The 22,522-nt window shown below is 38.6% G+C and overlaps 1 protein-coding gene across 6 annotated transcripts in view; it reads right to left on the bottom strand.

Annotated features, from left to right (window-relative positions):
- LOC110041564 (uncharacterized) overlaps positions 1–22,142 on the bottom strand; it is a 35,455-nt gene extending 13,313 nt beyond the window's left edge. For 3 of the 6 annotated variants that reach the window (XM_089270753.1, XM_089270749.1, XM_089270751.1), the window contains exons 1-25: positions 21,283–22,142; positions 18,143–18,250; positions 14,847–14,957; positions 13,825–13,935; positions 13,124–13,240; positions 12,043–12,162; positions 11,328–11,438; positions 10,964–11,074; positions 10,711–10,821; positions 9,967–10,077; positions 8,895–9,005; positions 8,325–8,435; positions 8,055–8,165; positions 7,763–7,879; positions 7,384–7,494; positions 6,987–7,103; positions 6,483–6,599; positions 5,695–5,805; positions 4,745–4,936; positions 4,124–4,237; positions 3,791–3,934; positions 3,247–3,354; positions 1,166–1,201; positions 582–692; positions 38–148 (exon numbers count right to left, since the gene is read on the bottom strand). In XM_089270753.1, coding sequence (XP_089126879.1) covers positions 38–148; positions 582–692; positions 1,166–1,201; positions 3,247–3,354; positions 3,791–3,934; positions 4,124–4,237; positions 4,745–4,936; positions 5,695–5,805; positions 6,483–6,599; positions 6,987–7,103; positions 7,384–7,494; positions 7,763–7,879; positions 8,055–8,165; positions 8,325–8,435; positions 8,895–9,005; positions 9,967–10,077; positions 10,711–10,821; positions 10,964–11,074; positions 11,328–11,438; positions 12,043–12,162; positions 13,124–13,240; positions 13,825–13,935; positions 14,847–14,957; positions 18,143–18,250; positions 21,283–21,988 — 3,439 coding nt within the window. In that variant the 5' untranslated portion in view covers positions 21,989–22,142. Of the gene's footprint in view, positions 1–37; positions 149–581; positions 693–1,165; positions 1,202–2,721; positions 2,833–3,246; positions 3,355–3,790; positions 3,935–4,123; positions 4,238–4,744; positions 4,937–5,694; positions 5,806–6,482; positions 6,600–6,986; positions 7,104–7,383; positions 7,495–7,762; positions 7,880–8,054; positions 8,166–8,324; positions 8,436–8,894; positions 9,006–9,966; positions 10,078–10,710; positions 10,822–10,963; positions 11,075–11,327; positions 11,439–12,042; positions 12,163–13,123; positions 13,241–13,824; positions 13,936–14,846; positions 14,958–18,142; positions 18,251–21,282 lie in introns of all 6 variants that reach the window. The other 3 variants (XM_089270754.1, XM_089270750.1, XM_089270752.1) reach the window with 3 other exon arrangements.
- Between the last annotated feature and the right edge of the window lie 380 nt (positions 22,143–22,522).

The raw sequence follows: 22,522 nt of genomic DNA, 5'->3' as shown, positions 1-22,522 counted from the left end.
ATGTACATACCAAAAGCCAACCTATACGTTAAATTACCTTGACAGTTACGTCCCAGAAAGCCGTTCTGGCAGTGACACCTGTAATGGTTGTTCTTCTCTCGGAGACAAAGGCCGCGATTTCTGCAAGGATTTGGAACGCAGTGGTCCACTACAAAAGAAGTAAATATGCACATTAGATTTGTTTAGATTGAATTAATTTTCCTAGATACTCGTTGCAACCCATTCTCTTCTTTTAGTAAACAGTAAAATAGAAATTGCTACCCTGGTGTACTCTTGCTGGTTTCAATTATGCTTGTTTGTATCTGGCTCGACGAAAAGCTTCTGTGCTATGCCATTATATTATTATATGGACGATTTTACATTTTAACCGGATAAAAATTTTCATTAAAGATATAAACAGATAAATGGGTAAATGAAATACTAGTTATGCAATGCTTTCGAACATGTATTTTCTCATTATACACACAAACCTTTATTTTTATACCATGCCATGTAGGAAACACATTGGCCAATGCAATCAATGCGACACACACGTAGTGATGACTACTGCTACTCACTATTTATCTATAATTTAGTATTACCTTGACAGTGAAAACCAGTGAATCCTGGCTCACAGGTACAACTGTATCCTTTCCCTTCTTCTACCACACAAACGCCTCTGTTCTTGCAAGGATTTGGATTGCAATAATCCACTGAAATGAAGAAGTGGGGTGAAAAAACAATTCAATTTTTCATAGATGGTAATTTGCTAATCTATATATTGCTCTTTTCTATTCAACAGGGAAATATAATTGTAGTCGTCTTTCTCCAAAGTTTGCTTATTTGATGAATCAGGTTGTCATTTCGTGACGCCCGGTACCCTGGTTAGCATCTAGACATGCACATGTAATACATTTAAGAAAATCAGAGGCAAGACAAGTTTCATATGCGGTTTCTATGCGGTTTCTGGTTATGCGTGGAATAGTGATTGTGTGAATGTGATTGTGAATTGATAATTCGGGGCACTGCTAGACTTGCGCCCTCTTTAGTTATCGCCCTAATTTTTTTTTTCTGCATCCGTAAATTTAATACAAAACAACCATCCCGGCGGCCATTCCTCGTAGAACCAGAAAGTGCAAAATTTATAGCCAACAATGTCGATTAAACATGCACTTGATCGACTTACTATGAGGCTTTAGATGTACTCTCACTTTTGTTGCTTCTGCAAGACCAAGTGGTCCGGTTAGAAGCTAATTTCACAGAATTTTACATGCATATTTAAATTGGAAATTCACCATCGACATATTTAACGAGGTTTTTATCATAGAAACAGGGAATATTCTGAGTCAAAAGGCTGTCACTTAAATTAAGCTCGGATCTAATATTTATGCCCTGTTCTTCTTCCTATTCTCGTACACTTACATTACCATAAACTCTTTACAGGCACTTGTGTTGAAAAATTTAATGTTAAATCTTTAACAGCTCTGAGAGGACCAACAGTTAGCGTTGTTCTTACGTGAATGCGAATGTAGGGTGACTGAGTTACATTGACAATGAAGTGCAGTAATCATCTCCGGCATTTAAATCAGTATAATGTTTAGCGGTTGATTGCGTAGTATGATTTGGTGACGGTTAATAAATTTGGACGACTTGGGCAGGCAGGTTTTCAGTGCGCATGATTATATATATGTTACAAGTTACGGCCTTAAAGTATCTCAGTCAAGGTATTTTGAGATATTTTAGCCACGTACAAAATTACCTTTAAATTAAAGGAAACCTGAAAATAGTAGATTACTACGAAAGAGAAACACCAAAGGGATAATAATAAACCATAAAGGAACATGGATGGTTAAGGATGGAAAAGATTAACACTGATTACGAACGATGAACTTGAAACAATTAGGCTTAACTTTTGAAGATGCGCGAACCGTGACGTAGCTCCTTTAATATTAGGACTTGCAAGATGGAGTGACGGACTCAAGGCGAACTATCTGTTCACAAGTAGCTTGAACATCGAACCAAGAGAGAGACACCTCAAAGAAATTTCAGTCGAAATCAGACCTTGGAGGCCTAAACCTATACTACCAAACCATATTCCAGTTTACCAGACCAGAGTACCTCGATGGGAGCCTATTCCATTGCCGGCCATAACCAAGCACTTGACAGGTTTTATACAGAGACCGAGCCTAGAACTCGAAACCAAGTTGTTTCAAAATTAGCTGGGAGCAGAGTGCGTCAACACTCAAAGTTAGACACGAACACAGAATTAAGGGTAAATGAAAGCCAATTGCGAATGCTAGTTCCTGTCTTCATGCTAGAAGAAAGAGAAACGACACAGAAAAGATTCTTTTAGACAGATTATCCACATCAATAATGAAAACAGCGGCATCTGAAACTGCGTTGAATTTTCTAGCGCCTACAGCATCAAAGCACAGCGGCAATGAATCAATAGATCGGCAGGAAGCGATATTTATATTAAGAAATGAATGCTTCCTGCGCTCTAGGAAGCTGCAAGTGAAGATGATTAACGAAGATGTGAAGATGTGTAACGAAAGTTAGTAAAATCAGTTAAAATGGCTTTGTTCGCATTGTTATTGCCCACGTAGTATATGGGTATGTTATACGTGCGCTGTTATTCTCAACACTCTGTTTCCTCGAAAAAGTGACATATTCTAAACAATTGCTTGCAGCTATGAACACTTCACCACGTTTTTCTCTGACATGCTCGTAAATGGGACTTGCCTTCACACGAAGCGCCAGCAAACGCTGCAGGGCAGCGACAAACATAGTTGCCTTCCTCTCCCAAAAGGCACGTACCGCCATTATTGCATGGATTGGGAATACAAGGGTTGTCTGTGAGTGAGCGAGGAAAATGTATGGTATGGACAAGCGAAGACAAAAAAAATGAATTAATTTTCCAGTATGAAGTCACAGCTCGTAGATACATTAAGACTATATAGCCCTTTAAAAAATCCAACTTTAAAGTTAGTGGAGCTTCGCTGGATTTTAATTTTAGTTATAAGGGCCCCACTGCAGGTTTGTGTTTTCATATCACTTTATAATTAAAACCCGGGGATATTGCTTTTATATACAAATAGTACTCAACCAGAATTAAACCAAACGCTTTTAGATTGAGCAAAAGTGAACGAAACCTTGATCTTTCAACACTGTTTAGGAATTTTATAAACGTTTTGTTACTTTAGAAGGACCTTGCCATGTACCCACTACGATAATAAAAATTGACATATTTCTCAGGCAATAACTCACTCATCTGGCAGTTTCTTCCTTTGAATCCCCTTGGGCAGGAACAATCATACGAATGCCCCTTTATAGAACAGGAGGCGCCATTCTGACAGGGGTTTGGACTGCACACCGCTACAATTAATGGAACAAAAGAAGTTGAGTATGAACAAACCAATGATCTCGTCCAGTATTGTGAGCCAGATCACAGGTCAGTCTATTGGCTTGCAGAAAACAAACAAACAAACAAACAAAAAACAAACAACAAACAAAAATAAAAAAAAGGATAAGATAAAAGAACGAAACTAATGTTTCAAAAATATGGACCAAACAAGCCAGTGCAGTAGAGTCATTGCTCTTTTCATATTGCTTGTAACAGTGCTCTGGAAACACCGTGCCAATGTTTACAAATTATTTCGTTTTTCAAATACATTAGGCTGGTGAAAGTCAAAATGAAATCGCCCGCTAAGTATATGGCGCAAAAAATATATACTCAACGACAAAAAGTTGTAAAAAAGATCAGCGTTAATAAATATTATCCAAGGAATATGGAACTTAGATTACCACTTACACTCAGTTGTTTTGTTCCTTGCTTGTAAAGCCAGACCTGTGACAGTGTGTGTTGGGCTCGCGGCTTTTAAGTTGTTTGGAAGTTCGGTGCTATGGAAAACGGGCACGTTGTGTCGACCATCTGCGTTAACTTGGTTCTCGAATTCTAACCATTAGGGGAAGACAAAATAATAAAATCAAAATAAAACACACCCTGTTTATGGTTAAAGTTGAAATAAATGAAAAGAGAGACTCATTTTCCAAACATGTAGTATATAGAGAAAGTTATTTTAATGTTCCCTGGTTTCATTGTAGTTCCATTTAATGCTACGAAGGTATTGTCGTTTGTGATCACCTGTACAGTTCGTTCCACCATATCCCGACGTGCACTCACACTTATACCCTCCAAATGCTGTCCTGGAGCACGTTCCACCATTCATACAGGGGTTTGGATGGCACAAGTCACGTTCTTTGTAATAGAAATGTAACGTCGCGTTAGCCAGTGGTGTTGTATACAGTCGTACGTGCGTTGCATAGGAAAAATAACATTGTTATTGTGTGCTCGAACGAAAAAAGGGGTTATTTTTTATGTGACAAAATTAAAATTGCTTTTCAGAAAACGTTCTTTTTGACAGAATTGTAACATTGCTTTAGTCAAAGGTCTTGCCATGAACGAGGCATGATTCATTTATCAGTTGGTGAAATGAAAAGCAGTTTGGATTTTGAGGATTTTGGCCATGCAAATACAGTTCATTTGGAGTGTTTGGTCACGGCTAAGTCGTGTTCGTCTTGCCATGTGTGTCGTTAAAGGAGAAATAGTCTTTCTTTGTGTCAGATTCACAACTTTTTGGTAGGTATTAAAGGCATAAAAGGCAATTTTTCTGGTATACAACACATTCAAACACATGCGGTAGGTCAGGAAAAGTTTTTGTAAAGGTTTCCTTTCAACCTTCGTTAGTGCTTTTGTAGTACGTACCGTTACAGTTTTTCCCTGAATAGCCCGGTTTACACGCACATAAGTAATCTTCTTCATTGATTTCGATGCAACGTCCATCATGCATGCAGGGACTGGGATTGCAGAGATTCTTGACGCATTGATAACTGTCAACTCCCGTTTGATGGCATTTGTTGCCAAACTGGCAAGGATTGGGTTTGCAGAGATCTCGTTCTAGAAGTTAAGTCAGCAAGAGTAAATAGATTAGAAAATTGAAGTAAATTGAGATCTAATGATTTAGAGGAAGTAAAGATGAAGATAATATATTCAATTTTGGCTACTGGACTACGATGAAGGGTAATGCTTGCTGTCATGAAAGGTATAAACATTTTCAGGACAGAGATCCAGAAGGACATTTCTTTCTTTCTCATTCTCCGAGAGGATGAAAGGTTATTTTGCACTTTTTTTGGCGAGATAAAGCGATCTCCACAAGGGGAAAGAGAAACACAATATCTCGTTTGGAATCATTGGTTAGTACACAAAGGCCCAATGACCCACAATTGCCGCGCCGCTAATTCTGGTTCACTGGAAATAATTTACTTCAAATAACGGTTCCCAAAAATTCTCGACGTATTATTAAACTTTGCGCCTCACAAAGATGGCTCGGATTGAATTGTCATTTGAAATTGAAGTTGTGTGCGCGCACATCCTTTTTTTTTTTTTTTTTTTTTTTTAAATAATTTCAAGGTTTTTTAAAGTTAAGAAATCTTTAATGTGCTTCTTTTAGTCTTTTCAGGAATTTGCATCAAAATGTTCATTCAAAACTTTGGCAAAACGAAAAAACGTCGCCATCTCGTAGGCGACCTTCGGCCACTGCACAAAAATGGCTGGCAGTGTGCAACGAGTCAGCCAATCAGATTAGAGCATTTGCATTTATATACTACTGGAATTCTACTAATAGGCTTTAAGCAGTAACGGCTGGATATACAGACCTTGACAGTGTTCTCCTTTGTATCCTCTAGAACAGTTGCAGACAAATCCTTCGTCGGTGTGAAGACAGGCGCCAGAGTTAAGACAAGGATTAGGGCGACATGGATCCACATCTAAATGCAGCAAGAGATATAATTGTTGGTTATTGCTTACATTTCAAAATGTTACGGACACTATAAGTCACTTTTATCATTATTTTTCATAATTTACTTTGTGGAAAGATCTCCTGAAACGACAACCAATTAGAAAACTGCTAAAAAAAAATACAGAGCAAAGTTTCAGCACACTTGATGTAGAGAAATACAAGTGATTTAAACAATAGCATGTGATTTAAACTCTAGTACGATATCCTACACTAGCCTATCTTCCTATCGCTACTCTCAGGTAACTGATACTCTAGAGTAACTGCTTTCGAGTTACTTTCAGCATAGCTGAAAAGTGAAGCACTGTTTTATTGAGAACAGCCAAACATTACTTTGCAACAGTCTTGCATGCGCAGTGCTAGTGTGCATTATTTTTCGTATGCATATGCGTGTTATTTACGTCGTTAAGAAATGTTGTTTTAGATCTAGTTTACATAGGTTTGAACCGCATTTCGTTTCGACTCTCACATTGTACAGTACATACGGAAATGTTTTACTAAACTGAACAGGGGATTAAACTCAAATTTACATTGCGAATCGCGGAAAAAAAGCACCGTAATTCTTAAAGAGGAATCGGGGTATTTTTCACGTCTTTATTTAATACTTGATCGAAAATGGATACAAAAAATATTCAATATTTGACAGACCTTGACAATGAGTTCCACGATATCCCGACGTACAGTTACATAAGAAACCCAGTTCATCGTTGATCTCCATACACATCCCATCATGTAAGCATGGATTAGGGTGACATCTGTCTTTCTCTGTTATGAACAAAGTTATAACTTTATATAAATACTAAGTAAATGTACTTGCATTCACATGATATAAATTTGTAAGGTGGAACCAAAGGTTGATGCTGCTATCCAATCGTGCATGCTATCATTTAGTCACCAAACCAGTTGAAGACGTAACATCGTTAAAACCAAGGACACGTTGGTTATACATTTACTTCCCCTCCCCCTAAGAGGTTGTCGGAAAGCCACATCCGCATAGTTGTTCTCTCCTGTCTTGCACTAATCGTTAATTTTTCAAAGTGTTAGGTTACTGGAAAAGAAGCAAGAGCAAACAGGGAAAGCGGAAAAGTCCATATTGTACTTGATACCGTAATTGACGGGTCCCCTTCTTTTGGTTTTTCTTTTTCTTCTTACCTTCACACCTTGATCCTTTATACCCAGTGATGCACTGGCAAGCGAACCCAGTCCCTCCTACAACTTCTCGACAATAGCCACCATGTTGGCACGGATTAGGACGACATTGATCGATTTCTGGGACAAAATGGAAACGAAAAAAAATAATAAAGAAAAGACCACGTGCCTCAGGGCAAATCTTGGGATCTCATTTTCAACTCAACTTGGATTTCTCGCGTATAAACCATACATACATACGACTTGGGCGCTTGTATATTAAGTGAATTCAATAATTCAATGGAAGTGGAGGTTAATTTATTTATTCCGGTCTATTGATAAAAATTCCATAGATTTACACTTTAAACCTGGTTTGAGCAGACATGGCTAGTAGCTGTGAACTGTATATTAGGTGTCTTACCCTGACAAGTGGATCCTTTGAATCCCAGCGTGCAGTTGCAGGCGAAGCCTCCACCGATTTCCGTGCAAAAACCACCATGACCGCAAGGGTTGGGCCTACAGGGATCTTTTTCTGAAATAGCATTGAAGGAAATTGATATCTCCATGTTGCTGACACAGACGTGCATTTAAAACCCTCCATAGAACACAACCGTGGACCAGCCACGAGTTTACTGTAATGAGTTTTTCACAATAGAACGCGAAACTAAAAAACTTCGTCTAATCCTGATCTCATGACTTATCCACACATGTAAATACACACTATGTTCGTAGCTCTAAAAGAGTAAATATGATCAATTCCTATTTTGGTGTTTCCGATTCTTCATGAATTTACAGCCTACCCCGACATGTGGTTCCTCTGAATCCCAGTGGACATTCACAATCGAAGCCACCACCAAAAAAGTGAGCTATACATCTGCCTCCGTTTAAACAAGGATTTGGTTGACATTCATCTTCCTCTGCGAATAAGAAGTGGTCCGAAATGAACGACACATACGATATTAAGTAACTACTATACCCACCTAACGATGCCTTGCATGTTAAGTAAAAAATTCGATTGCCAAATAATTGATTGATTATACAGTTTATAGCACATAGTGTATGCAAGGCGCCATTCTAAAACCACAGACACACCTGTACATGTTTCTCCTCTATATCCCGTGGCACATCTGCAAACAAATCCATCGGAAGTAGAGAGACACTTTCCTCCATTGTGGCAAGGGTTTGGATGGCAGGGCTCCCTCTCTGATTAAAGCATCAAAAGAAAAATAAGCAAAATGGGAGAAATGCCGAATGAGCACAAAGCAAAACATCAAAGACTATTTTACTCGACTCACAGTAACTTTGGTATTTTGTTATTTCTCAATTCTTGTTACTGGACGATAGCCATCGTTTCCAACTTACCATTACAAAACGTTCCTCTGTAGTTCACAGTGCAAGTGCAAACAAAACCTCCTTCCTCTGTCTTGCAGGTTCCTCCGTGCTGACACGGGTTGGACAAACAACTGTCAACCACTGTGGTTTAAAAAGAGACTTACAATGAGACTGAGGATGAGAAAGATTCAGAGATAAAATTAAACATATAAATGGAACAATTGGTTAAAACATCTACGGGCCTATCACTTTGAAATTAAGTGAAACGAGCAGCTCTCTTCACATCCGCATTGTCGAAAGGTGTACCTGAAATTATTCCTCTTTCTCAATTGTAGCAGTTTGATTATCCATCGTTACAGATATGGTAAAAGGCAAGTCTGTAAGCGAGCCAGGTGGCCCATCAGGCAGGCGCTTATCTCCTGTTTCAGTGGCATGAAGCGACTAGGAGTACTTCTACTTCCCCCGGGATGGGATGCTAGTCCATCGCAGGGCTAACCCCAACATTAACTATACGCCGGTACCCATTTATACACCTGGGTGGAGAGAGGCGCGGTGAGAGTAAAGTGTCTTGCCCAAGAACAACCATCGTAATAGTCTTACTTTTACACTGCTCTCCTGTGTAACCTCTCTTGCAGGTACATTTGTAATGGTCGCCTTGTTGTGAACATGCTCCACCGTTGTGGCAAGGATTAGGATCGCAAGCGTTTTTTTCTAAAATAATAAACCATATATTAGTGGAAACTTTTACCGAGTGTTAATTAATAACAATACGTCTACGGATAGTTAACGCATACATATCCAATAAGTTAAATAGGATAATCGTTTGATTTTTTTTTTTTTTTAAGAAATGGTTGTCAGGGTTCTTAGAACTTTGGCTAGGAAAGATCCAGGGAGAACATTTCTTGGTGTATAAAAGAAGTACCCCAAGTTATCTTCTCACTAGGTTACAGCCGCATTCGGAGAGTTGAAATCAGCTTAACCATTATGATGCCTTACGGTAATTCCGTACACTAACCATGGAAAATGCGGCTGTATCCTAATGCGAAGAGACATCGTGGAATATCCAGCTCTCGCTATTTCACGAGGTAAGTGGAATATATCATCATTCTCTTTGTGCATCGTTATTTTCATGTTGTTATGCCAAATACGAAGGCGCAGTTTGTTGACAATAGCACAGCTTAAACTTCTTCTTCTCACATTTTGCAGCTTTAACTATTCCAAGATTTTTTGCATATTTTTACAGATAAGATTGTTCTTTAACTGGAGTATAGTTTTAGGATGCCAAGTGATTTTTCTGTGGCTATTTTTTCTTTCAACTTAACCATATTTATGGCTCTTCAATAGTAGTTTAAAGGTTAGAATTTTAATATTCAGTATAAGAAAAAAAAATCTCGATAACATTTTAACAGCCTCCCAAAATAACAACAAACATCTGCTTGACTCGAGTAATGTTCTTTTAATCGCATTTATAACTTTTTCTTTGTATTGCAAAATGTTAAAAAATGTGCTCTTAAATGGTCGCCTAAAACCCACTCACAGCGGCAAAACCAAGATAGTTGCCCTAACGTTAAAATACGAATCGAATTAGACTGAAAAAAAAACATAGCCAATAGCACTTTGTCAAAATTCGTAACCGGCAAGCTGCTTTAAAATATGTGCACAAAACACCCACCTTCACAGCTTTCTCCTTTGTATCCAGGAAGACATATGCATTTGTGACCTCCCTCGTAACCCAGGCACTGGCCTCCGTTCTTACATGGGTTTGGAATGCACATGTTTATATCTGAAATAGAACGGGTGAAGTAATGATTAACTTTGAGTCTAATACATATAATTCAACCGAAAAGTCACGGGGAGAGTACTCCGAAATTAAAGCGAAGGGAAGGGGGCTGGGGAGGGAGACAATATAGGCAAAAGGTCCATAGAACAATAGCAATTGATTTCTTGGGGCTCTGCTGTTGGGAAGTACATGTAAATTAAATTAACGACTGACTGATGATTAATAAAGATAATTTAACGGCCGTAGTAAACTTAGAAAGTTGGACGTTGTTTTTCGTTACGCCCTCTTTAGACGTAAGAGCAACATTTTATACTCACACTAAAAACTTCCGCTTTACTGGTTACTTTTATTAGCGTTAGGCTTGATTTAGCAAGCTATTTTTATACTTTTCTGATGAACAACTGGCCAATTGAGTGAACCCGAGAGCAGATGGATGGCAAGGTACACACTGGCACCTCCTGGGCTAAGAAAAATCAAGGCTTGATTTGGGGCATGTTGCATTCTTTTGTCATCGAACCTATCAATATTTTGCAGTAACCGGTTCTTCTAAGTTTGGAATCAATCTAATGGTAACTTCTTTTTGCATCAGCTGGAATTTACAGGAATTTGGTACAACAATATTTTCTGGAGACCTACCCTCACAGCGCAATCCCTGATATTGCGCCTGGCAATGACACTTGAAGCCGTTATCCGTTTCTACACAGTCTCCGCCATGTTGGCAGGGATTGGGCTTGCAGTGGTCTAGCTCTAAAGGTTGGAAAGTACGCACAATATGTGAGACACAGCATTAGTTGCATCTAGCTGGTCTGGCCAGTTGATTTCATTTTTTTTTTACCTTAGGAAGTGTTAGCACGAGGGAGTGTATACATTTGATTGTTTATTTACTTACCGTCACAGTATGTTCCTTTGTACCCTGACGGACAGACGCACTTAAAGCCACTGTCGTGCTCAATACACTTTGCGCCATTCTTACACACATTTGGTTGACAGCTGTGACGTACTGAAATATAAAATTGCTTTAGTTTAATCACTCATATGATTCTTATCATCTCCTCTTGCTGTCGCATTTGTCGATGGAAATTCGATTTCGCTGGTCTGGCCTATTCTAAGACCTGAAATCGACCTAAATAGCATTATTTTGGCCTATGTAGCTTGCAAATGGGATATGAATGGCCTATGCAGCTTGGCACAGTTTCCCAATACAGACCTCCTGGCCTGAAAATAACATATATTTATTGAGAAAAAGCTCCTACCTGAACAGGACTTTCCACTGTAGCCTATTTGACACAAACACTTGAAGCCGCTTTGTGTTTCAAAGCATGTACCGCCGTTTGCACATGTGTCCGGTTGGCATGGACTTCGCTCTGTAATTGAAATACAGGCATCGATTTGTATATGGTTTAAACTCTTTACTGGCATCTGATGTATTTGGAAGTACAATAACGAAAACGTGTAAAACTAAAAACGAATAAAATGGGATGGAAAAAAGAGATCAGGAAAGTCATTGTTGGGGCAAAGGAGTTGTTGAGGAGATTGTCATCCCATAGGGAAAAGGATGGCGTGGAGGTTGGCTAGGGAACTTCTTTAGTTTACGCGCCTAGATGAAAATAATTTATGTGGCTTTACGTGTTCAATGGCATTATGGGTGTAAATATACTTAGAGCTCTTTTTATTTCGCCAAACTTTTGAAAATTTATTTTGCGAAATTGAACGCCATCTTCTGGAGTATTAGACTGAGGCTGTTTACGGAATTTCTGAAAGAGGGGACAGTTTCACAGGATGAGATTTCAGGTTGAATTGAATGATTCGTAAGTCGAACAATCCATAGTTTTTGGATTGTATGGAAACTTTCCCAGGAAAATTTGTTGAACCATTCCTTCCTCCCTCCCCCCCCCCCACCCCCCCCCCCTCCATCCCACTCTTATTTAAAAATGAAGTTTTAAATAACGTTGGCGTGCTGGTGGTTACCTTCACAGTTGACGCCTTTGTATCCCACTGGACAGCGACATTCGTATCCTGCTCCACCAATAGACTCGATGCAGGTCCCTCCATTCGCACATGGATCTTGCAAACACTTACTCTGCGTTACTGTAAGGATGAAAGTAAATCAAGGAAATCATTGACCGATAACACAAGACATCTACCGAATTAATCCTTGTTGGAAGAACAAATAATAAACTTTCCGAACAGACTATTTTGGGAACTGGGGTCAAGGTGGCTTTGGCTTACAAACTTAATGTGGGAAGATTCTTCACAAGAAGGGGCAATCCATTGTTTTCTCAAATTATGGCTTTATCCTTGAAGACTATTTCTATTTTATAAACGGCATGGAACTGAGACATTAAATTTTAATTGTTGATTTGTTTGACCATGGAGAGCTGGAATTCTCCGAAATTGTCATTGGTCTAAGTTTCACGCGCGGTGAATTTACGCAAAACGTGGCATTTGCTTACATTTACTGGTGTTCACCAATCGGAAGATCCCAGATTTTCCAATTGAAGTATTCGTTCCATTATCCGGTAGTTTTCCGTTACATTGAACGCCGGAAAACGCCTGTTTTCTGGAATTTACAAGTCTGTTAACACTTGGCGAGTAATGTCTTGTCTGCCTCTGTTCACAGATGTTTTCCCGGTGTAAAACTTCACGTTCATCCGGGGTTAACAGTTGAAAACCGGCGTTTTCCCTTGTTTTCCAGAACGGCAAATTCCGTTAAATTTCGCAAAACACACTGTTTACCAGAATTTTTTTTTTTTCTGTGCTTTTCTTTCATTTTCCCTGACGGCAAAATCGCGTGAATTCACGAAAACGCTTGTTTTCCAATGTTGACCGTTCGATGAACTTTTGGAAAATATCGTGTCTTCCTGTGTTCGCAGAAATTTTCTTGTATTTTCTAGGACAGTGAGTTCGGTTGAATTCAAGAAAACGCTTGTTCCCTAGGGCACCTCGATAACGTCACATAATCTTGAGAGTGTACTATTGCTATAGCAATTTTTACCAATGAATATTTTCGAATAGTAAAGAAATGGCTGTTGAAAGTAAGTTATTTTACCTGCACATGTCGTCCCAGAGAAGCCAGGTTTACATACGCACTCGAAGCTCCCAGATGCTGCCTCAATACAATGGCCGTCGTTAAGACACGGATTTTGAGAACAGCTCGTTCTTTTTTCTAAAAGGTATTGGGGATCAATTAGTTTGATTAACTTTGATAGTTTATTCTTAGAGCAAATCTATACATATAATTTTTTTTTTTTTTTTTTTAACATGGCTACTCTCAAGTTATACTCGTATAGATCGCTTTTCGTGATGATATCTGACCAAGTCGCCAATGGAAAGCGTAAAAAAGAAAACAGTGGCCCGTCAAACCAAAATCTACACAAAAAAGAAATTAAACGTGTCACAGTAAAACTGATTTTGATCAAAATCTAGATTGACGAAATACGGTAGTATAACTTAATCATTGAGGGGACTCAACAAATGAAACATCAAACAAACAGATAATTGCTGATCAAAGATAATGAGTTAACCACTGCAAACGGTTAAACGAATTGATACGCTGGAATATGGAACGTAAATACAATGTGACATCTAAGAACACGGAAAGTCTCTCCGAGTTGGTCTAGAGCTGCCAATGTTTTAGAAGGTTCATTCTAAAAGTAATGTTTATAAATTATCGTCTAAAGCTTTCGACGTGAGAACTTTTAAGTGGTTGGAACTTGAAACATAAAGAGCTAACGTTTGAACATCTCAAACCTTCACAACTTTTCCCATGAAATCCATGGGGACAGGTGCATTCATAGTCAAACTGTAATTCTGTGCAAGATCCTCCATTCATACATGGATTTGGATGACACTTGTTGGGTTCTACAGGGAATGAGAAGTATGCTTAATGGTTGGAATGGTTGGATCTACAATTCCCTGTCACAGTTATTCAAGCGCAAAAGAAAACTTCCAAAAAGCCAAAGGAATTATTTTAGGTTAGAGGACAAAGTTCGATGGCACTTAAGTAATTCACAGTTAGAGTAAGTTTGTAAATATTTGTTTTAATTCATGTAAGTTGTATATAGTCTAATTATACATTCGTTGCAAGTATTCAAGTATTCTCTAATCCAGTGTGACTAATGATGGTTGGGGTCTATCCATATAAGTCCTCTTTTATGAGAAAAAAGGGCTCAGTAAGACCATTAAACTACATTAGGTACCTGGAGAAAATCGCTTACTTCAGCGAGACTAGAGCAGTTGAACTCCGGAATAATAGCAAGGTAGGATCAGAGCTTTATTTCCAAATACATATTTTTATGACCATTCAATATTTTTTCTCACAAACTTGCGGGTAGTATATCGTTCTCCGTATAAAGCATGGCATGGCCTGGTGTTTATTTTTGAACCTGGCTAATTCAGCTAACCCCATAGTTTGACTTCCACCTGTTACTATTCAAATAAACCAGGTGTTTGGAAAGACAAAGACAAAATTGCCATCCATAGAACAAACAAAAACATTGAATGAAACAATGATGTCGCCTAAGGCCTCCTGGGTGGTTGGCTGGGAATGACTGCGGGTCACCGACCTGTTCCCTAAACGTTCTTACCAGAAGAATTTTAATCACCCACACAGAAGAATTTTGTTTGTTTCGAATAGACATGCCATCCATATTTATAAACATCCATATCTTAAAACGTAGACAGAACAAAAAGGTAACGAAAGTTGTCCAAGCTTTTCCTAGGTAGTTTTATTATTTTTTCAAAGTCTCGGTTGAAACTTCTTCAGTACCTACCTTCGCACCTTTCACCCTTCCAACCAATGGAACACGAGCAATCGAAACTTGATCCTGAAACTGTACACTGTGCGTCGTTGTGACATGGATTAGGCAAACATGGGTTTCTTTCTGAATCGCCATGGGAAGGAAGCATCAAAGAGAATTGAGAAGATACCAACAACACTTTCGTAAGCAGGAAAACGCCCACGAGAAACATCGAATTCGCTACATAGGTACATTGACTATACCAAAACCAACACAAAATCTCTGAAGCATGTAATTTTGGCAAGGACAGAGGAACTTGTTGATACGGAGGTCTAAACACTTGCCATGCCACATGTTTGTTCACTGAACTTTTATGATTACCTCAGGGGCTAAGAACGACCCTTCTGTTTCATTAAAACGGGTGAATGACCGCCCCTTTATTTGAAAGTCATCACAGCGGATGGTCGAAGCGGGTGGTCGTAGTCATGAATTGTCTCCGCTCTGACAGTTCACGGTCTCTGGCATTTGATTGGTCCAATCGTGCGCCGTGTGACCAAAAACTTTTAAGGCCAAAAGACTCTTTATTTTCAACCAATCCGAATTCAAACGTGATGTTACTACTTTCTTTTTGGTTCACACGGTAAATTTTGCATGTTTCATTGACAGGATATACTACTGTTTTGACTAGTTATGGCACAAACTCCTCCAATTAAAGATACAAGTCATTGAGCAAATTTCATTGCCTCTTTCGCAATGCAATTTCGATATCTTTTCATAACATTTGGTTCGAAATTGCCGTAAAATATTAAGTGATACAAAAACAATGACATAACAAAATAAGCTTATACTTGTAAATGCAGAAACCAAATAAAAAGTGTTCGACCATAAACAGTTAAACAACCAACAACAGTCAGGCTGCGTTACGGAGGAAAGTTTACTTTTTATCACATTGAAAAAACAAACAAAACCAACTAAAAAACAAACAAACAAACAAACAGAAAAAATAAAAGATATAATTTGGGATTTATGTTTGTCACAAAAATTCAATATAAGGATATTTTCTCTATATCGATAGTTGCCGCAACCAACCTACGAGGAATTTTAAAAGTAGTCATGACCCCGTATAATTTTACATTCTTCCTACATAATGTTTGTCTGTAATTGAATAAAATCAATGTAGTACTGTAACTGATGATATATATGGAAATAATTATGTTTTTGATGGAAAAATGTCTGGGAAAATCTGACTTTTTTAAGAGGAATTTGGGTTTCTGTGCACATTGTGCACAGTCCTAGTTTTAATGTAATTTTTAGTCAAATTCTATTAGTAAAATATAAATTATTGATTAAATAGAGTCAACCGTAGCGTTTTAAAGATTAGCTCTCAAGAAAAGTTTTTGGAACCACGTTTATTCAGACTTCTTGGGCTCGATCTGTTTTAAATGTGAACAAAATCGTAAACATCAGTCAAAAAAGTGGGGAAGCGAGATCTTGCGTCTCACTTGATGGTATGTTACCCCAATTAAATTTGGCTTCTCTTCAGCAAGAAGAAACTTTATAAGAATCTTAAAATTATTTCTGAAAATTATTATATTTTATCGGTAATACACCTTCTTCACTGATAACAATGGGGTAACAGGCTTACACAACTCCTATCCACGTGTAATAGCCGCTTTGAGAGTTTTGCTCGAACTAGTACATCTTTGAGGTTCTGCCCCCTTCGTATGGTACGATAGGGGGATCTTTGAATATTTCGCTAAGCAATAATCCTGTTTTTAGAAGGACATTTCTGCAGAGTAGAGCCGTTAGAGGTCATAGGTCTGCGTGGTTTCCACTGTTATCCGCGTGTAATTTGTAGAGTTCGACACCTCTGTTTTTTGCCACGTGCTAGTTGTTATTGGCTCATTTGTATTGCAAGATATGTTTTAAGCTCTCCAAATATTAGCTCTGGAGGGACCAAGTTTTAAATATTCCGTGAACGTGTTGGTTACTTGCCTTTTGTATTATTACGCCGGGCCCGACAGTTTGATTAACTGTTGCAAGTTATGCTGCTTCTTATCACGGGTGTCATTTATCTTTGTCCGGCTTCGCCAGAGATAGCTGTAGCTTTCCTTGTTGAAAGCTATGAGTCTGTCTTAAAGAGACGTTCTTATGTTTCTTGCCATTTCATCGGGCGTTTTGTCCTTCCAGTTTGTTCGTTCTGGAACTGCAAATGTAGATGTTCAAGCGCAAGTCTGTGGACTGTTTTGCGTGTTGTTTATGATATTGTGTGGTTTTGTTCAGGCAAGAGCCCTTAATTTAGGAGTTGTTCATCCAGCTCCACGTTGTGGTTGTCATTGCTTTTATTTGCGATGTTGTCAGGTTTTCTTGAGACTGTTAATAGTCACTTTTTTGTTAGGAGGCTCGTAGCCTTGTAGATCAGGCAACTCAAATATCTCGACAAAGAAATTCATACAATCTTCGATTGAATGCATCAAGCTTCTGAACTTCTGTTTTGTTTTGGATTTGTGATCCATACCAATTGACGCTGTTATTGCATTATTGTTCACAAGTGTCTTTGCCTATATTCTAAACTGGGTACTCGCCCAAAAGAGATATTTAAATCCCTCTATCAAACATAGCATCACAATTATTTCACAGCAAGACATCTTTATTGAATCGAATGAATGCGATCATACTAAGATTTTACTGAGCGATAGTGTTACATGTGGTGTGGATGAGTAATCTTAGGAATGATTTTTTTACTGTATTTTACACGTAAAAGTGAGGACGACCAGTTCTTGTCCAAGCCTTGGCTTTTTGCATTGTGTTTTCCGTAAAACGCAGGCTTGAAGACCACGCTGGACGAATTTTATTTGGTCTCATATTTGCACTGTAAGTTTTTTGAAACGCCTTGTCGTACAAGAAATCTGAATTTGTTAATAAGCACCAATCTCGCTTTGGAATCCCAAAAGGCAGACTGGTCGAGGGCGTATTTGTAGCTTATTAACTACAATAGATCTCTAGAACGCGGCCTGAAATATAATTTTGTTGGAAGTTTGTTTGTTTGTTTGTTTGTTTGATTTCGTTATCTCTTGTCACTGTCACCACGGACAAGGAAGGGCTGACAAAAGAATTGGGCAGAGCAATTGTTTACTAGCCAATTTGGTATAATTTTCCTACTTAATTCTTGAAAGGAAACAAATGCTCAATAAGTGTAAATTATTCCGAGAAAAGTATGTATACATTGTCTATACCTTTTCCATGTTCTTGCACTAACGCATGTTTGCTATAGGCATGCAAAAAAGAAAAATAAATAAATAAGGCATTCTGAAATATGGAATACTCACCTTTACACTTCTTTCCAGTAAATCCTTTTCGGCAAATACATTCAAACGTTTCGCCGACATTTACGCAAGATCCTCCGTTGTGACAAGGGTTTGTTAAACAAACTCCACCTAAAAGTAATCACCAAGATTTCATTACAGTTGTTAATGAGAGATCATGTCTGGAGGACTATTTTATCTTTCCTCCCAACACTCAGCAGATCATCAGTTCGAATAACATGCAAGCTGCATGAGTTCAGGCTGTATTTCGATATTGCCTAAGTTGCGCACATCTGATTGACACGATGTTTCAGGTACTATATCTTTCTCCTGCGGTTCTACCATGTTGTCTTCGCAACATTTTATGTTTCCAAAATATGACAACGTTTGCCTCAAGACAAGGAATTAATGCAAACTTTAAATGTAGGAATATTTGTATCAACCAGTACTATTTCAGTAAAGCATTCCAACTGATTAAATTCCGAGGCTTAATAGAAGTCACTAACATCGTTCAGTCGTTCTGAGCCTCCATAACCCCACGCTACTGAGCTGGGGCTGAAACTCTCCAAGTGCATCCTAAACATTGTTTCATAACAACAGGCTTTAATCCTCGAACAATACTTAGAAACATCTTGGCCCCGTCCACACTAATCCGGAGAAATCTGAAAACGGTGTTTTCACTCTGAAAATGCATCGAATGTTTTCCGTCCACACTACGCCGGAGAAATTTGAAAACGTAACAACTACCGGTCATTTTGTATTTGTTTTTGAGGAAAACTCGGGCAGTGAAATCACATGAGTATTGTGATGTCATCGTTTTCGAAAAGCTCTGTTTTCAAAATGTTCAAACTGTTTTCCGCCCACATGTACACTGAAAACTGAAGCCGGCGTATTTAAATTACTCCGGTTTGAAAAGCGTTTTCGAAAAGCACCGTTTGCTAGACGGATTAGTGTGGACGGTAATCTATAAACTCTGAAACACCTCTTTGAATCCGGCCGCTGCTGATCCTACTAATTCTACAATTTCGCGGACATTTTGACCAAAAGGACACACGTTTCACAACATCTCTGATTTTTTTTTTTTTTTTTTCAAACAAAGCAATAACAAAATAAAGCTTGCATCGAAAAAGCTTAAGTTGGATCGGATTCTCATCGAGCGTAAATTGAGAGATGTTAAAAGAAAAGAAGTCACCCAATTTTCGCGCCAAAAGTACTACCTGTTGCACTACGCGTGTAATGTATCTCCACCACCGATTGCAAAAGCGATAAAATTCAACGGTTGTTTCGCTACACTCACAACAACAGCACTTATGGTAATTTAATAGGAAGTCTAACCTGAAATAATTCATTTCCTAACTGCAAAAAACAAAAATATCGAGTGCAAAACCATATCGAAATGGGCGGAGCATTGAACCTGACACATTTTGACCTAATACAGCAATTTTGGGATGCTTGGTTTGGTTTGGCCATGGACAATGGTGACACAAAGCGAAGCGTGATATGCCACCGAGGCGAGACAAATTAACGCGACTAAGTACATTAAATGCCGTCAATTAGCGAAACGCCGTTTCATGACCAGCATATATTCACAGTTACTTGTCGAACATGAACAAAAACTAGAAATTTTGTACCATAACAAGAGGATCATCTTAGAAGGAAGTGAAATAATGTACAAGCAGTCACCCGTAACAGTTTCCATCGCAATTTTGCTGGTGCTGTAGTGATTAGTTGTAATGCTTCACAACCGTCTAAAATTTGCTGTGTTTTCGAAATGACGTAACCATCCAGACAAAATAATCTTCATGGTAAGAATATTTATGCGAAAACAGTATAATTTCTCACCTAAATATAAAGGCCAAGATTGATACGGAGCGTTTTGACTATATTATTTTTAGAGCTGGGAATAAAGAGACCACTGCATGAGTGTAAATTAAATGAAACTAAAATCAAATGAGATGAAAACCGTTAGCGACGGAATCAGACACGGAAACAGTCTGTCTTAGCCGATTTGCAAAATTATAGATTTTACAGGAATACAGAATCGACCGCATGGTGAAAAAAAAATTCACGACTATATTATCTCGTGGAAGCTCCACAATCACTAAACATATTCCTACATGTAAGCCAAGGGGGGATTAAATGTTGTAACCCAATAAAGTAAATTGACTACTGGTACATGGGTAAATGTTAATTGTCTAAATGAAAAAGCTATTAAACATCACACTGAACTGAATATCTTAAATGTCCCCTAGACTGGAAGGTTTACCAATATCCTGGTTTAAAAAAAGTCTCTCTATATAAAAAAACATCCCATGTGACGACTGTTACTGGCCAGCGGTCACTATAAAACCCATTTTCAGATTCCTACCTAACACAGACTGTAGCTATCTTGGATAAAGAAGGTTATAAGACTTAATCTTTTTTTTCTTCTTTTTATGTTGCTCTCTTCGTTTTAATTTTTTTTTCCTGTAGAGGCTTTTGTAAAATACTTTAGATTGTTTGATGGTAACAATCGTCTTTGCTAGGAGTATCCACTTCCGACACTGTGCCTAATGTACATGTACGTATATGACTTCCCAGATCTCATTTTCTTAGTATAGACAAACTAGTAAAGCTACGTTGCTAGAGAATGACTCTCCGACATCGCTGAGTTAGGCATTAATGTTGCGAAATTTTTGAACGTCAAGTACGCAGTCACTAACTAAATAGAATTTGCCGAGTTAACTTTATACGTTGATGGTGTTCCTATGTGCGATCGTCTTGAAGTCCGTAAGCGAAATCTTCAAAGGACATTTTGTCAGAGGACTTTAGCAGTCAATTTGACTTCGATGCAATTGAGGCAATTAACGGTTCTCGTCCGAGTTGTCAAGTGCAGCTGGATTGGAGGTGAGGAAATGTGTGAACAAAGAATTAATAAGGTGGCTTTTTTCAATTAGTAAATTGGAAAGCAAATGTTTGAAGAATAATTTTAAAGAAAAACACTCTCCAGCTCAACGCTTAGCGCAGTTGAATATTTTAAAATCTCAAGTACCTAATTAATAATAACGGCAAATGGTCTCATCTTGTGAAGATGAAATGCCGAAACAAAACCCAGTTATTGGTCGAAACAAAGATTATACACTTGAAATGAATGTTATAATAACAACTTGAAGGAAATGACATACCTAACTCCTCTAGGTCAGCTTCGCTTTCATCTGACATGTCATTCAGACCCTGATCCCTGGCGGAATTTAACTGGAGCAAAGCTGGTAGATTGAGTCCATTACTCATTAACGCCTGTTGCTCGAGGTCGGGCTTCAGTGGAATCGAATCATATTTTAATCGGTTAGGACCTTTGTAGACATGAACATCGGTAGCCATGCTTTCTCCATTACCAGGCAATTGCAACCGACCAGGCAATTGCAATCGATTTCGATAAAGATTCAAGACGGGTAAAATCCTGGCTAGTTGAAGTCCATATGGTAACCTGAACGCTGCAGCGTTTTGAACTAATCCACCCGTGGCCGGGACTAACCCTCGGTACTGTGGGAGCTGTTGCAAAGTAGGAGCTTGCTGATAGCCTAGGGACGCGAGCCTTGTCCCGTAAGGCACAGTCAGAGGGTTAAGTCCAAGAGCCGCGCGATCAAGTCCTGCTAAAGCAGCCAGTGATAAGCCACGATTTTTCCGCGTTTTGCCGAGACGTTTGCTGGGAATTGTTGCGTTCTTATCGAACTTGTTATTATCGTGTAGAGTCTTGTTTTTAGGGATGTTTGTTGTTTTCGCAGAATTATTTTCGCCGCCATGTTTTTGTTTAGCATCTCGCGCACTTCCTTGTTGAACAAAAATAATGAAAACAACCACAAGCAAGAGACGGACCAGGTCTTGGAACATCGTCGCCGATCATATCCAAATCCACATTATTTGCCTTGGTTTAACCCATATTTCTTGGTCGAAGAAACTCGAAAATACAAAAGCGACGCCTACATTAGTCACACCGATGCTATTCTGGTTCCAGTAATAATAAATTAAAGACTAGTCTTTGGTTACATCATCTAAGAACAAATGCCTCTTGAATGACGTAAAACAGAGGTTCAATGAGTTGTTTTGCTTTCATTTCCTTAAAACTACTTCGTTAGCAATCCCTTTCGACAATTGTTTCGAAGGAGGGAAGTGAAAACCGATTTTGGGCAGTTTTCCATCTTAATATTTTGTACAAACTTTCACACGGCAGCACCTGTCTCAACCTGCCATATTCCGGTCAAGCCCAGTTCAGTCTTCGCAATTGCCCTGGTCAAATTACGAAGCCAGGGGGTCTTTAGAAAAATATGCGCCATCGTATCGCAATGTCTAGACAACTTTAGCTTTCATAAATGAAAAAAAAGTTCTTTATTTCAGCCTTTAATTCGTTTGCGCCATAATTGTTAG

The sequence above is a fragment of the Orbicella faveolata genome, unplaced genomic scaffold (assembly GCF_042242905.1).
Source record: "Orbicella faveolata isolate gen_17 unplaced genomic scaffold, um_ofav_v1 contig_34, whole genome shotgun sequence".
NCBI lineage: Eukaryota > Metazoa > Cnidaria > Anthozoa > Scleractinia > Merulinidae > Orbicella > Orbicella faveolata.
The sequence above is the reverse complement of the archived record's forward strand: the minus strand, read 5'-3'. Positions and strand labels throughout refer to the sequence as shown.